The sequence below is a fragment of the Macrosteles quadrilineatus genome, unplaced genomic scaffold (assembly GCF_028750875.1).
Source record: "Macrosteles quadrilineatus isolate MER2022 unplaced genomic scaffold, UCM_ALF_1.0 Scaffold_7__1_contigs__length_78375512, whole genome shotgun sequence".
NCBI classification, from domain to species: Eukaryota; Metazoa; Arthropoda; class Insecta; order Hemiptera; family Cicadellidae; genus Macrosteles; species Macrosteles quadrilineatus.
This window is the reverse complement of record NW_026542600.1, coordinates 48,610,643-48,627,413: the sequence shown is the minus strand read 5'-3', so window position 1 is coordinate 48,627,413 and position 16,771 is coordinate 48,610,643. Positions and strand designations below refer to the sequence as shown.

The 16,771-nt window shown below is 33.2% G+C and overlaps 1 protein-coding gene across 1 annotated transcript in view; it reads left to right on the top strand.

Moving 5' to 3' along the window:
- Nucleotides 1–11,938, top strand: part of LOC128998518 (alkaline phosphatase-like) — a 67,071-nt gene extending 55,133 nt beyond the window's left edge. Inside the window, exons 7-10 of the mRNA XM_054424689.1 lie at nucleotides 983–1,177; nucleotides 2,294–2,487; nucleotides 8,443–8,574; nucleotides 11,463–11,938. Of these exons, the coding sequence (XP_054280664.1) occupies nucleotides 983–1,177; nucleotides 2,294–2,487; nucleotides 8,443–8,574; nucleotides 11,463–11,618 (677 nt within the window). The 3' untranslated portion in view covers nucleotides 11,619–11,938. The remainder of the gene's footprint in view (nucleotides 1–982; nucleotides 1,178–2,293; nucleotides 2,488–8,442; nucleotides 8,575–11,462) is intronic.
- The last annotated feature ends 4,833 nt before the right edge of the window (nucleotides 11,939–16,771 follow it).

The following is a 16,771-nucleotide window of genomic DNA, read 5'->3' as shown; positions in this document are numbered from 1 at the left end:
AGAAATATTGTGTTTTACCCAAAAACGTTTAGGAGGTCTTCAAATGTATTTTATTTTACCTAGCAGTTTAAAGCTATGAATAATGTAGTGATGATTTAATTTGAAGTTGAATTTTTAGTTTTATTTGTCACTACTCTAAAACGTAGCCTTTAGCTGAATGACGCCTGGATTTATTTCAAAGAATGAAATAACTTACTGTTCTACCTTTTGAGCAGTCTTATTTTTTACCACCCACGTCATATTGTTAGTTGAATTCAATAGCATTTCTTAAATGAAAATTATAATATGAAAGAGGTCATTCATTTCTTAAATGAAAATTATAATATGAAAGAGGTCATTATGTTGGGTTAAAAATCAGTTTATATCGTGTTAATTATAGCTCAATTATAGCTTTTGTAAACCAGTACACAGCTCGATTACTTACCTCCAAGTTAGCACTCATTACATTAACCTACACAAACTGCTTACAATATTGTCTTTCAAATAAGTAATTCAATAATAGGTCACTAGGCCACAAAATAGTTTATATAAACATTAGTTAAATTTTAGTTTCACAACGCCTGCATATTGATCAACATATTGTATACTGCTTTAAGAAACGGCCACAAGGGTCATGTAGTTCTAACCTAACCTTACATATGATAATGACAAAAATTGACTGATAAAAGTGATAATGAATAGTTAAGCATTGTATAATAATTACTTAATTAATTGGGTGTATTTTTTTATTTTTTAACTGTGATTTCCCTATAAAAATAATCCCTACAAAATAACAAAAATATCGGATTTTCAAAAAAACGGCTTGGGACGTCCAGCAAAGCAAGGGGTGAGCCAGTACAGGACATGGGCGAACCATACCGATTAAAAGTAGCGGCAGGGAACAGGATCCGAACCCACGACATTACTGCATTGTAGGTATGTTAAGAGTGGCGAGTCATGGGTGACAATGGTGACATGTAGTTGTAATTGTTCATTGTTCCAGGTGGTAGGATAGATCACGCTCACCACTACAACAACCCTTACCGAGCTCTAGACGAGACCCTCTCACTGGACGAGGCCGTGATGATGGTCCTGTCCATGGTCGACCCCTCGGACACCTTAGTCGTCGTCACATCTGACCACTCCAATGTCCTCACCCTGGGCGGCCTAGCCACGCCGCGGGGCAACCCTATTCTTGGTAACGTAGCTTAAACGCAATACAACTTTATAATATAGTCGGAATCATAATTTTTCTGAGAGTGACAACTTTATCGGCTAGCACTGTATGCATCTTGCAACGGATTTATGTAAGTTAATTGTGAGATACGTTTTGAAGAACGCGGTAAAACAAGGATTTTACCAATTATGTAGGTAACATACGATTAGTTTTTTACCTCATCTGCCCATCATAGATCTACTGCACTATACGGTGATTGGGAAGACACTGAAGTTTTGTCACTGTAAGGCACACGGGTAAGCCAGAGATGATTGTAGTTATCAGATACTTTATGAGATCGGTAAATTACCAAATGAGCAAAGTTTTGCCTACCAGCCACAGACGATACCACAAGCAGCACTAACTATTTCTTTACTGGGTGTTCGGTAGATGTCATAGTACCACACTGTACTACGACGTTAGTGAGTCGCTGATCTTCTTAAAGACTTCCATTTGACCTGATTTTGTTGTAAGATACTTGAATAAAAATGAGCAAAAAGGGTGGGTTTTATTGAACCCACTATATGTGTAACCCGTTGAAAAAATATGAATTTTAAGCACTATTGAATAATTTGCTGTTATCAAGCATTAAATTCTGGCTTAAGATGGCCCACTTCATTTCTTGATGAGGCTGGTTAAATGGGTTGAATACATTTAACAAGTAATTTTGCAGTTTAACAGTTAACTTATATTTGCTATTAAGTACGGTACAAAGCAAACGTGGACTTACAAGTCTATTAAGACATTCACGACCGAGCCACAGCGTTACCGACGATGACGAATCCTTATATTTGTGAGGGAGATGGATGGATATGGAGGGGGAATATCAGCTGATGTACGAGTGGTGTTGTCAATGAGTAAAAAAAAATATGCGGGCTAAACTGTGATTGGTAATTGATTACGATTTCTCTGACATTCTTTTTTACGTTTTTGCATACCTCGTACTCTAAGTCTTCAAAATTATATTACAACTGTGTGTGAGTATTGACTATTTTATAGCACCAAAGAAAGCTTAAATCGAATAATTGTTAGTCAAACTAGTTAGCAATCCTTTTAACAAATAACCATAGTCATTTTTGTGATTACCAAATTTCCCAGGTACGGACACCAAGCCGTCAGACATGGATGGTCTGCCATACTCCAGCCTGCTCTACGGCAACGGTCCCGGGTACACAAGTCCTCGGGCCATCCCCTCCAACACTAGCGAAGAAGAGAGGAACGCTGTCCATGGAGCGGCCGTCCCTCGCCAGTGGGCAACCCATGGTGGCGAGGACGTACCCGTGTACGCTCAGGTAGGCGCTCAGTTTTAGAGTCGGTACCTGTTAAGAGTTTTCATAATAATTTTATATCCATAGCAATAATTATTGGAGATATGTCTGCGTAGTTAGTATCTTATCTGACTTCGGCCCGCAGTTGTATAATAGCCTTCCTCAGGAGATTATGAGCTCCAAATTCTAGAGTTATTCAGGGTTGCAGGAAAAAACTATTGTACAATGTGAATTGTAATTTTTTTAGAAATGTTTTGTACATTCGATGTGTAAATGTATTAGATTATTTTAATTTTTAGTTTTGACTGAGTTAGTTTGAAAACAATATTGTATGACACTCGCTTGTAAATAAGGGGCTTTTTATATATTTGTGTATTTATTTTATCACTACACCAAAGTGACTTAAATTATACGAGCTCTAATTTCTTGTATTTGTTTTTTTTATCTACTTTTCCCTTCAAACATATATGGATATCCCCATAACAGTCTGAAGCTCCAGCTCTGACTAGCAAAACACCCTTAGTTTTATGGCCGAGGTAACGCTGACGATGAAAATTAGATGTGCTTGGACTACTAGTCATCATACCGGACGAAAAATGTGCGGTTTTTGCATTTTACTTTCTCCCCTTATATATATTATATGGAGAAAGTATTGTTATTGTCAAAATCGTCCAGTTTTAGTTTTGGATAGTATGTCCGTTTTGGGCACCAGTGAACCTCAAAAAGTGGTTTTCTAAGTGATCTGTGAGTGTGTGTTTGTGTATATAGAACAGTTGTGCAGAGCTTCAGACTACACCAGTGATTAGTTCAATGAATATCCAGGTGTTTTTATTCATTTTGTCATGTTTATTTAAAAAAAAATAAAAAAAAAATGATTTTTTACATAAAAAGGCAAGAATGATTTTGATTTAAATTTAGTACCCCTATGTTCTTTTAACTGTAAAAATATTATTAAGCAATAAAATTACGGTTCAAACGTTATTGTGATTTTTGTGATTTTTCCCATAAAGTATCAAGGCTAATCGCACTACTCTTAGAATTTCCCCATCATTATTTGCGTACCTTTATATTGTAATCTTCGTAATCGAGTTAAACAGCTTTTGCGAAATTCCAAACTTGGATACATTCATTCACTTTTTGAAAATCAAAAACAGCCATCGAGAGTTTTATAGCGTAAAGTTAAAAGTCTTGGGCTTAGGAAACAATTTGATTCTCAACCAGTACACATCCCTCTAAATGGGTTAAACGTTTACTTTTCTTCTAGCAGTCAAAATACCAATCAGCATAAAGTCAATAGTTACTTGAATGAATTAGTCAACTCTCCAACCCCACACCTGGGATATCCCGAGTTTAATTTCAAATCAGTTATTCAGCCTGATGTTTTGATGGCTATTCGCAGAATCCGAAGCAATGCTGTCGGTTCTGATGGGATACCTATCCGCTTTATCAAAGTCATCCTCTACGCAATCCTTCCTACTATCACGTTCATTTTTAATGCATCTTTGAGGCACTGTTCTTTCCCTTCATTTTGGAAGTCTGCCATTGTCCGTCTCCTAAAAAAGATCTCAGCACCAACCCTGGTTGGGGATTTCAGGCCGATAAGTATTTTGTCCGCTCTTTCTAAAGGCCTAGAAAGGATCGTTCACTGTCATATCACTGAATTCATCACTGAAAATAACATTCTATCTGATTATCAATCTGGTTTCAGATCAACGCACAGTACAGAAACAGCACTCCTTCGAGTGACTGAAGACATTAGACTCGCTATGGAGCGTCGACAAGGAACGATTCTAACTCTGTTTGATTTTTCCAAAGCATTTGACTGTGTCAATCATGACTTGCTCGTGCAGAAATTAAGGGCAATAGGGTTTTCCCAGAATTCTCTTAAATGGCTGAGATCTTATCTGTCAGATAGGCAACAATGTGTGGAGGTTGGTGACACAAGATCAGACTAGATGACTGTTACATGCGGTGTGCCCCAAGGATCAATCCTTGGACCACTGCTCTTTGTACTGTACGTCAACGACATAAACTTGACCTTGGCCAACTGTAAACACCACATGTACGCTGACGACTTACAGATCTATGACCATTTTACAGCAAACAACGAAAATGACTGTGTCAGAAGGATCAATGAAGATGTCAACCGAATAGTTACTTGGACTGAGAATCACGGACTAAGAATCACGGACTAAGACTAAATCACGAAAAGACAAAACCGATTGTAATCTGCCACCCTCGACTTCGCCCTTCAATTGACTTAGACTCAATAAACCCAATCACAGTGAGTGGCAAAGCACTTCCCTACTACGACAAAGTAAAGAATCTTGGCATATCTTTCAACTCTTCACTTACTTGGGACACATCAGTTACGGACACACGAAAAAAGGTTTTTGCCTCCATACATTCACTGAAAAGATTGCAGAACCTTTTGCCACAACATACAAAACTTCATTTACTTGTACTGCCCCACTTCAGTTACTGCAACTCATTGATCAATGACTGTGATTCAGGCGGGTATGCTCCAGCGGTCTCAGAATTACGCTTTGAGATTTGTCTATGGTCTGCGGCGTGAGGAGCATATCACGCCATACTACCTTGAGGCAAACATCTTGAAATTAAATTATCAAAGATCCATCAAAATTTTTTCATTGGTCTTTTTTTATTTTGAAATCAGGCTCTCCGAAATATTTTACATCAGATTTTAAATTTGTGTCTCAAGGTAGTTCACGAATTTCTCGTTCTTCTTCGATCACATTGCGTATACCTCATCATGTGACCACCGCTTATGACAGGGCTTTTGTTGTTACCGCTTGCCGTCTTTGGAACAGCCTACCCCTACACATTAAATCCCTTGATAAACGCTCCCAGTTTGTGGCGGCACTAAAAAATCTCTACTTTGAGCAAATGGTCTCGGCTGGCGTGTCCTAGGGCTTCTGCTTCTTTGCGCGATTGCTGGTGTGTGTGCGTGTGAGAGTTTGAATGTGTTTTCTTTTGTATATATTCTATTTATAATAATTACTATTTTTTAAATAGAATTTTTGTTTAACGTGTTCTTGATGTGTTAAATATATATATTTATATTAGATTAAGATTTTTCATTGTATTTTTATTTATTTATATTTAAGTTTGTTGCCTGACAATCCCACATGGCAAGAGAGGGCCATGTGGCCCTAACTTTGCCTGGTAAAATAAAGAATCTTTCATTTCATTTCATTTCATTTAATTTCATTTTACCTTACATGAAATATTCTGTATTTTTTCTAATTTTCAGCTTCTATTCCTGGTATGTAAATGCATGTAATGGTGAGATTTTGTAATATTATTTATTAGAAAGGGGAAATTTATTTGTTAAATTATATTATCACGCACTTTTTACGTCATTTAAACCGTTTCTACCTTTTCTTTGTATACTTACTTGTATGACACTTATATTTTATTCATTTAGTTCTAATATTTTATAATGGTAATATTTAAAAAATCATAAAATATCATTAAATTAAAAGTTTTATTAAACAATTTAGAATGCTCTTTAAACCTAACTGTTTAGTTATATGGGAACTTATTTAAAAATAATAAATTTTTAAATTAGTTTCTCTCATCGACAATGTTTAATATATATAATGTATTTTTATTCAGTAAAACAACCCCTTCCGAATAATTATTTATGAGACTTCAGAAGTTTGTTACGTATTCAATGTTCAGTTGATGAATTGAATTCTCACCCAATCAGAATATGCTATGTGTTTCACAGTAATACATCGCTTTTAATCTGGCAAACATTTTTTTCCTTTGAGAAAGTAACGGCAATATTCTCCGTCGTAACACTTCGATATTCGAATTGAAATATCTAATCATACGAATACAGCAGACACATCCTACTCAATCCTAACATATCGCGTTTCTAATTTATTTTAAGCTTCTGAACTTATTTCACTGCTTGTTTTGCTTTGCTTCGAGCTGATGTAAAACTTTGTTCTCGTCATAACCGAAAATAACATATAAGATCTGTAAAAATGTTTGATGTGTGCTCTTTGCATAGTGAGTAAAAAGTAATTAGTTACGTATAAAAAACTATTTTGTGATTGGTTCCTTGTAAAGGAATATCAGAAGATTTTGTGCTTTCATAGTTAGGACGTTAATCAGAGTTACTTAAAAACCTATAGACCATTATTAATTTTTGATAACATCATTTAAAATTTACAACCATTATTGATTTTAAGATACAGTATTAATTTTTTTTATTTATCTCACAGCTATTGCATTGGATATTATTTATTTTACCTGGTGTTTCTGTTGTAGTAAAATGATCGACAATCACATAGGCACTTGCAGTTGCAGTATCCAAAAGAGTCTTTATTCTAAGACCGACGATTGGCTTATAATCATTCATTAATACTTCTGTATAGTAACTTAATTTGCTAGAGACGTTAAAAAATAAACATAGACCTACATATTATGTTCAATTTCATTTTTTATGTTAATTTTTTTGTTTTATGTTGCAATTGTGAAAACTAATAACTAACTAACTAATAACTAACTAAATAATTCTCCTTCCCCATAAACATCATCCTTTATCGTCAATGGAAATTTTATCTGACAATTTTTTAAATTTTGAGCAACTTAGGATAAACATCAATTTAAACATATTTAAACACGCCATAGATGTGGTTAGTGTGCTTCTACTTGAGTCAAACACGGTATGAGGGACGGTAAAGACGTGTTTTGTGTGTTTTACGTAGTTGTATACATTGTGTTTGAAATAAGTCGCAGGGCAAAATAACACAGTATTCTGTTATCAACGTGTTGTTCACCTTTGCACCAAGATTGTGAATTAAAATAAGTAGTGGTTTACGTACAACAACAACAATCCTTGAGGTGTTTTATTGTTTAACATGATTTGAAAACTATTGAACTAACTAACTATTAATTAATTTAACCATTATTATTGTATTTGATAGTTCAGACTGTAAAACCACCAAACGAGAATGGAGCCTTCTTCATAACACTCACACCACATTCATAACAGCCGAGGATGGGAATAATTGGAGCAAATTCAGGAAAATCACTTTCGGTACAAGTTACGAATGATACTTTCATCGCGACACAAAATATTCACATGAATAACAGATCTCATTAAAATCAAAAGTATGTGTCCTAATTAAGATAATTTTAATATAAGAATAGAAGCAATAATACTATATCAAACCTACAACGAAGTGAAATTTAGAAATTCAAGTTTAAGGTTATGTTTATTTTGCATTAAACACTCACTACAAACTAAAATACAGCAAAACTAGCTAATACATATTACTTTTCAATTTTTTTTTATTGTTGAACAATAAAAACAGCTGATTTCAATAATAGAAGTTAATTGTGAATAAACACTAGTACACGTAGTAGGAATGGTTATTTGTGCAACTAGTGAGCAATTGACTCACTCGAGAGAAACTCACGAGCCGTAGGCGACTGAGGAATGGTTTCTCGAGTGAGGCAATTGCACTTTGCACTCGAGTTGCACATTATATTTTTCCTACCGTTACCATAAAACAAATAAATTGGTAAAGAAACGTAACATATTTTTGCACAGAAGTGAACTTTTAATATGACATTTAATGATACAACAGTACAACAGCTGGCCAGCTGATTTACAGCCAGTGCTGCCAACGTATTTCGCGCGCATACGACCTTGTCTGCATGTTACGCGCTCACTATTTCGTGCCTTCACGTTCCAAATCTGGAGTAAGACAAATTAATTACTGATGAGCGAATTGGCCACTTTGCTTTCTTAAATCAGTGAGAGAACATGTACATTGTTAGGTAACTGTAGGAAAAGTAAATTTGGACAAGGGAGAGTCAGCTGATCGTTTTCCTTGCTCTAAATTAGAGCTTTGTAAACAATTACTGTACTTTCTTTTATATTAGCTGTTATCGAAAATAACGTATTTCTGTACCTACGTTTCAATTCCAACATTCCAGGGTCCATTAGCCAGGGAGTTGTTCAGCGGGACCGTGGACCAAAGCTACATTCCCCACGCTATAGCCTACATAGCCTGCCTAGGTCATCAAAAGTCCAGGTGTTCGGAGGTGAAAAACGAGACAAAGGAGTCGGTAAGTTAAGTAAACAAATCAAATAGATTATAAAATACAATCACTGTTCCACAAAATACTTCCCGTAGCAAAATAAACACAAAGCTGTTGTTCCCACTTAATTTTAGCGAATTTCCCTATAGGGAAGTAGCTATTACCGTAGGTCTAATGGTAAGACTTAGGCCCGGGACCGATTTACTTTTTCATTTTGATGTCCCCAGAGGCCAAAAACACCATTCGTTCAAATTTTTATATATGTATATATATATATATATATATATATATATATATATATATATATATATATATATATATGTGTGTGTGTGTCCGTGAACACGATAACTTGAGTAATTTTTATTCGATTTTGATGAAATTTGGTTTGAAGGTGTAAGGCAGGATAAACTTGAATGAGTTCGCGATCCAGCATGATCGGACTATGGGAACAGGGTTTTATGGGGGGTTTTATGGGGTAAAAATTGGTTTTTCTCACTTTTGACCCTCAAAACACAAAATTTTTCAATTTTTCTCTAACCCTTCTTAAAGAGCTTAAAAAAACAAACAATTCAGTATATCAAAGTGTTTTTGTATGGTTATTGGTTACGGAGAAAACTAAAAAAATGGTAAATTTAAAATTACCATGTTATTCTTATGGAGGATATTGTAAAATGTTGTAGTTTGCTTGTTTATGGATATCTGTTGATCAAACTTGGCAAATATATTCATTTTATACTAAGCAATAATTATTTTACTTAAAACACACACTTTATTAGTTTCCTTGTAGCAGCAAACCTAGGTACTCGTTAAACCTAATGTTATTTAAATAGATCAATTGAAAATCAATTCAGCCAAATGGAAATTCGCTTAGACGGCAGGTTTGCTGCGGCGGGGGTATTTAATATATTAATAGTTGATATTAAGTATTATCTTTTGTTATTAAAAATAAACCAGTTTCAAACAAATGTTCACTTTTATTGGTTTTTTGAAACAATATAAGTTTACACAATCGTTTCATAATTAAAATATTTAATCAGAGTTTTTAAAATTGTATACGTTTGTTTTGATAGTAAAAACTTCTTTTACTTAAATCGAATCTTTTTAAAAGAAGAAACGTAGACTTTACGTTATAAAAATACTTTGAGCACAGATTATTGTACATGTCATTTTTGTTTAAGGTTGATCATAACATTCTTAGTTAATAGACTGTGTCATGTATTGTGTTACAGATATTGTATAGCAATGCTCGACGAAAAAAAGAAAACGTGCAGTAACAGAGAAAACATCTTTTGTTTCTACTCTAATTAAGAATTAATAACATTTGACATTCCATAATATAACCTTGTTAAAACTGAATCAGTATCAAATATGTTTTAATTTTTAAATAAGTATTTCATAAAATAGATTCACAAATTCATTCTGGCTTATATACATAATATTACTGATTAATTTCGTTAATGCATTAAATTGTTGTTTATTTGGTCTTATGGTTGTAGCTTCTTGTTCTATTGGTTTAATTGTTTGGATTATAACAGTACAAAATTAGCCCTACTACGCTGTGGTATATTTGTATTGCCAAATTTTATATGTAAATTTGTTATTTTAGACGTTAGTTTTGTTTAAGGCCAAGCAGGACATTTTTAATCGATTTTTAATTGCGAAAATGGTCCGATTCATTATGATTTAGAAAATATACACTTCACGAATTGTTTTGTACCTTCATACGTAACACAGGAACGCACTCAAGTCTTGTAGGATGACAACTCAAATATCAATTTAACGACTCACAATGTTAATGGCAAATTCTCTTCACCAATAAATAAAAGGAGGACAGTGTCGTTTCATAACAACAAAAAATGTTGTTCGAAGCTGATTCCACGAAGTGTTTTCAAACAGTTTTGTCTTGATGAAGACAAACATTGATTAAATAATTATAGTGTGGTGTACATTTTTAGCGTTTTAATTACACTAATTAAGTCAATCATCTCAACTTATTTTGTTTTATCGTTTTAAGACATGTTTGTATTTTAGCTATGCCAGAATAATATTGGATTAATCCTTCATGATTTATGACCCAGAACCGATCAAATTGGGACCTTGCCGTACGCACCGGGTTTTTATTCAAATCCAAAATAATCAAATTCTCATTCTTTGAGGATTGCAAATTCTTTGTTTGAGTCCCCTCTCAAAAATATGCTATGTTGAAATCAGATTTTCTTTCTTAGTTTTTGATAGTGCCACGGATAGCACAGATGTTTACAGAGTTTGTTCTAACCCTTAACTAAATATATTGCAGCCACCCTGTTATCCGGGTCCCCATTAACAAAACACTACCTTATCCCATCATGATTGCCCAGAAATGATAGTTGACGATGTTACTCTTAACTAAACTAAAAATCCACAACTCCCACGCAACCTATTCCCACGAATATGTTTTTGTGCATCAATGAATTCTCATTAGTCTTCGCACAAACCCGTAAGCATCACCGCGATCGTCGTGAAATCGTCAATTTCCGCAATTTGCACTCGGCTCGACTCGATCCGAGGTTGGTCCGATAACCATTATTGACCCCAAACGGTCCCTCAACTATTGGTCCGACCCGACCTGAAAATATCCGAACCCGTGGCCCTTGTAAAAGGTACACTTGGCGACCGGGAATCACGACCAAGAAACCCAGATTTTGTTACCAGAAAATCAAGAATATGCCAAAAACATTTTCAAGAGTTCAGTGACTGATCTGTATTAATTTGAATTGTTCAGTTTAAATCAGGATACTAATACCATTGTGGTGTTGCTGCAGTTTTGATCCTCTGTTTTTTTTTTCGTTTCAGCCCCTTATTCTTCTTGCTAGGCACTATAAAGCATCTAGATATAAGACTTTTGCAAAAATACTGATGGTTTGTGGATTTTTCAGACAAGCTGTGCCGTTACCGAAGGACCCAAGAGTAGATCTGGACTGGTTTTAGCCTCAAGTGTCATGTCTGATGACAACAAAGTAGCCTCCAAGAGTGCAATCCACTATTGTCGAGTCATCATATCTACTTTACTTGTGATAATATTAGTGTCATAGACGCCAAAGCAAGATCTCTGAAGAAGAATCAGAATCCGCATAACGAATTTCACTGTCAAAAACTTTGGCTTATAGATGTAACCATCATGACTTAAGGTCAATTGTAAGGTGTTACTTCAAGGCGAAAAAAATCCAGTGTTTCTTATATTACCATTTGCCTCTCATTATTCTTTTAGTGAATTGGATTTTATAGTTGCAGTTGATGTTTATTGTTTTATTGATATGTGTTTAACAACAGAATCCAATCATATTTATTTTTTACTTCTGATTCATATACTCAACGTATTTTTAACTTCAAAAGACAAATTAGTTTTGGAATAAGGAAGGCTGTTAAATGTTAGCAATTAATATTTTTACAGCCAGTGATACTGATTCGCAGGTTGAAATAATGAAAATGTTTGTCAACATTGTTAGTGTTTTACATATTTAGTTAATGCTTTATTTTAACCTATTGTAAATACATTCAGACAATCATGTTAGGAGAATAGTTTGAAGTGCCTTCTATAAAATGAGTGACGTCGGTTAAAACGTTGTTAGTACTAAACTAAAATTGTAATGATATTGTGTTTGTAAATAAATATATGTTTAAAATTTGTTTAATATTGTCGTAATATCCATTAACAGTGAGAATTGAAAAGTTTTGCCGGACCAAAACCGTTTATAAGTGATGTTTTACAATAAAGGGTCATGATAAAATAGCAATGGTATAAATCTGTTTGGCACATAATTAACGATTTTGTTACATGGTTTGAAGTGGTCATTATTTCTAATTCATTACATGTTTCAAGTCATCGACGGCGATAATGGTGTGATTGATTTATCCATACAATAAATTACATTCTGGTACAGGAAATGTGCAAGCATTAACTCATGTTCTTATAGACCATCATCCATCAGCTGATCCAAATGAATCAGAACATTTTCAACTTTTAATATTTTTTACTAGCCAAACCTAAACGATAATAATTATTGTAGAATATTACGCAAGTGATGAGTTAATAATAATAATAATAATAATAATAATAATAATAATAATAATAATAATAATAATAATAATAATAATCTTTATTGTCATTCAGCAACATAAAATTACAATAGACAACGTCAGAAATCAGGACACAAATATGACATCATGCTTAAATCTATATCACCACAATATTGACAAAATATAAATTGAATTAAAGGTAACATAAAATATTTTCTTACAAACCACTAATTAAAATACACCCTTTTATTGTTCTTCCTGTTAAACTTAAACAAACAATACGAAATTTGATGTTTACACAGTATTATGTGATTTAGTACTAAATATAACTCCATAAAAAAACTGGTAATATAGAATAGACTTTTTCAAAAATGCCTTTCGTTTTATATTATTCCTAAGTTCTAGACTTCTAAAACCATCAGCTAAAGTTAACATTTGAAAATTATTTTTAAAAAAGTGAAAAAATTAGAATAGAATATTTTTAGAAAGTTTTCCACCTATAAAAATTTAAGTTTTCCTGGATGGTGAGAATATGACTTGGTGGTTTGAAAATGGTTTCTTAATTTGTATGTAGAAGTCGAGAGCACTTGAAGTCCATTGTAATGAGGCTGCCTCGCAATTCTACCCTTCCCGCGACCAACTTGCTCAGGGAAAGGACAATGTGCCTTAACAACATCCTTGGAGGGATACTAAAACGTGCAGCAAGATATGTTTTACTGTGTTCAGTTTTTCTTGGCGCGTACCATTTTTAACTTCCTCAGTTAAAATTAATTAGGTGTAAAACAAGGATTATTGGCTGTATGTTTCCTTAGTTTTTTAGGTCAACGCGAATTTTTAAACCTCAAATAATATTAAACCTAAATTTTCATCGTTACTAAGATTCCATAGTTGTCTTAACAGTGTTCACTAAGTTTTAAGAACACTTTTTCTTTGAACTATTTGTCAAGAAATATGTCTTTGTAATAGTAAAGGAATTTCCTCAAATATGTCTAATATTTAATGGTAATTTTTTCGTTATTTTATCATTTTCTCAATACATATTCGTTAGTAAAGGATATGCCATAATACAGCTATACTAGCATAAACGCAGCTATCTCTTTGCATTTCGTTAAAAAAAATTACAATGTCAAAAATTATTTGACTTTTAACCAGCTTTTTAGTCAAGTTATTTGAGAAAAGGATTTTAAGAACATAGAAATTAGTTATACATCATAAATTTTGTATTTAAGAACCTTTGTAAAATCTATATTTTATATTTAATCTATGTTCTCGCATAACCTACAATAATATGAAATAATACAATTATTTAAATTAACTTTTCATTGACATACACGAAAACATCACAGATCTAAGATAAGAATCATATTAATTTGCTAAGTAATTAAACCAAAGTTATTTAACTTAATAATTATAACGTTTTAATTTGTTTGTAATAATAAAATTGAATGAATTTCAAACAAAGTAAATGTCTAATATAAATCTTTGTCTTTAGTATTGTTGAAACAAAGGTGCTGCTTAATTAGATATTTTGATTGTATTCCATTTAAATATGGCAATGTTCTAACAAAGCCATTAAATAGTAAAATTTTAATAATCGTTGTACTAAATTTTTAAACATTTTAAATTGTATTTCGATTCAATGATTTACATTTAAAGGGTCATTCAATTTGGTGCTCTAAGTTTACTCTGACCAATTATTTTTGTAACTTAACGTACTACAATAATATATGCTAATAGACCAACTTTTGAATACCAAAGTTGTTTTATGGACTTGGTCCAATAACAATGCAGCCATTACTCCATAACCACAAGAAATGGTTTACCTAAAGTCCAGGCAGGGTTAACCATATTTCTCCATTAGCTACAAACTTCGCCTCCAGCCCAGAAGTATGTCGTAGAAGTTGAAAGTTTCTTACTATTAATTCTCTTTACGTTATCATCCCTTGGCTCACCTGAGTTATTTTCAACCCCTTTTAGTAGTTTATTTTGGGGTGAAAATGTTCAACCCTTTGCAACTTGGGTTTTAGTGGAAGGTATTGTTTGAGTTTGAATTGTTTGGTAATGTTTGAAGGTGTAGTGTAATCTATGTTGTGTAACGAAGAATAACTTGACCAGTTGCATTCTTTACTGTAGGATTATCATGTAGATAAATATGTTTTACAGTATTTACTTAACTATAACAGTAACAAATTATTACTTGTTCAATCAGTTGTTTTTCTGAACGATGTGAACTGGTTTTAAAACAAGTTGTCTAATTGTGGTTATGTTTTACCAGACTAAGGACCACGAAAATCACATCTCTTACATTCTTAAACTGTTTAAACCGTAACCAATAGTTAATAAGCTCTTCAAGAGATGTATTACATTCATGTTGCCTAATATGTTTAAGGTTGTAAATACAGGTTACTTTATTTAAGTGACTAGCACTCCAAAACCAGCTCCAAAACAGCTGTGCTGCATTTAAGGTGTTGGTCTATAAATGCCTGTCTAATGAATTTAATACCTATTCTTGCCTCTTCGTAGATCATGGAATCAGCGTCGTTTGAAAAAAATAACAACCTAATATTTTCAAATTAACACAAATCCACGATATACACTTATATCCTACAAGGAGCCGAGGGCTGTACAACGTTGTACAGGTTGCCAAAATAAACTCGAGTAGCCTGTTCTCATAACCAACAGAAAAGTTCCTAAATAAACTCCCTCAGGAGATTAAGTAACAGCGGTATGAAAATATATTTAAAAGTATTCTCAAAATATGTTTTGTTGCCAACGAGTTTTTAAGTGAGGGCGAGTTCCTTATCACCAATGCATAGGTGCATGTATGGCTGATTTAGATCTCAGGGTCTAGGAGTCCTATTTTATGCATTGGACGTGTTACCTACTTGTTTTTTATTGTTTTGTGTCATAGATTATATATATTATCAAGGAATTAAGTTGTTGTTTCGTCTTAATTGTGACACTGCTGACTGTCCTTGATAAAGGATCACTGCTGACTGTCCTTGATAAAGGATCGGCTTATCAGTTACACATACATTCCACTCCATTTTACAAGCACCCTGCGTTTCAGCTCACAAAGTGAATTAACCGTCTTATACCGTGGACAGTCCTGATAAGGATGTTTTTCTGATGCCATGAACCCCGGCCTCCACTCTTGCACTGCAGGATTATTGCAAGGACATGTGTTTATTTCAGACATCCATCGATCACATCCTGCGTTAATGTGTGTTTCAAACTATCATTAGTCATGATCGCTTGACATCGGCTACTTCCGACAGTCGTTTCCGTATCATCGATAATCGATTGTAGCAATTTGTCACTCAACGATAATTTTGTTTATAAAGTCTAAAAATTTTGCATTGATTTTGTGGAAAACAATTAACACTAGTTGATAATTTGAATAAATAATACACAATACTTTTTCTTAAGCTCAATTTATTTCTGTCATCAATGAATTCTTGGGGGGTTAGTACACTACTTTACCTATGACCATTTTTTTATTACTAACAATCACTACCTACTCATAACGTCTAAGAGAGGTTATAGTCTAGTCATATTTGAGAAATTACCTAAAAAAAACTCTTATTAGTGTAAAACTTGGTACGTATATTGAACTTTACTTCCGGAATAACATACTAAAAGTCCTCGAAAAAAAACTTGTGCTACGGCTGCCATCTTGGAAAATGGCGTCCAAATACCAGTTTTTCCCCGATTACTCAAAAACTATTCATCCTATAAAAGAACATTAAATGTGAAGAATGTTCGCCAAAGAAAGAGCTACAACCTTTGTATTAACATCATCTCGATATAATTAACCGTTTAGCCATAAAATGCAATATTTAAAAAATAAATATGAAAATTCTTAATAAAAACATTAATTGCCATTAACAAGTTTTAAATAAATTATTAAAAAAATTATTTTATTATTTTAATTTAAAAATAGGAATGTTCTGAACATTTTCATACCAGTAACATAAGTTCTCCTTTCAATTTATATTTTCTGTGAAATTTTAAATGTCGTTGTTAGACTACCATAATAATAATAACACGGAAACTCTTGGTAAGCAGTAGAACTTCAGTCTGGTGATGAATAAGGTTGGGGCAATTATGTAACAGGATACATCACAATGATAATTAATTGTTTGAATAAAAAATAATTAATTGTATT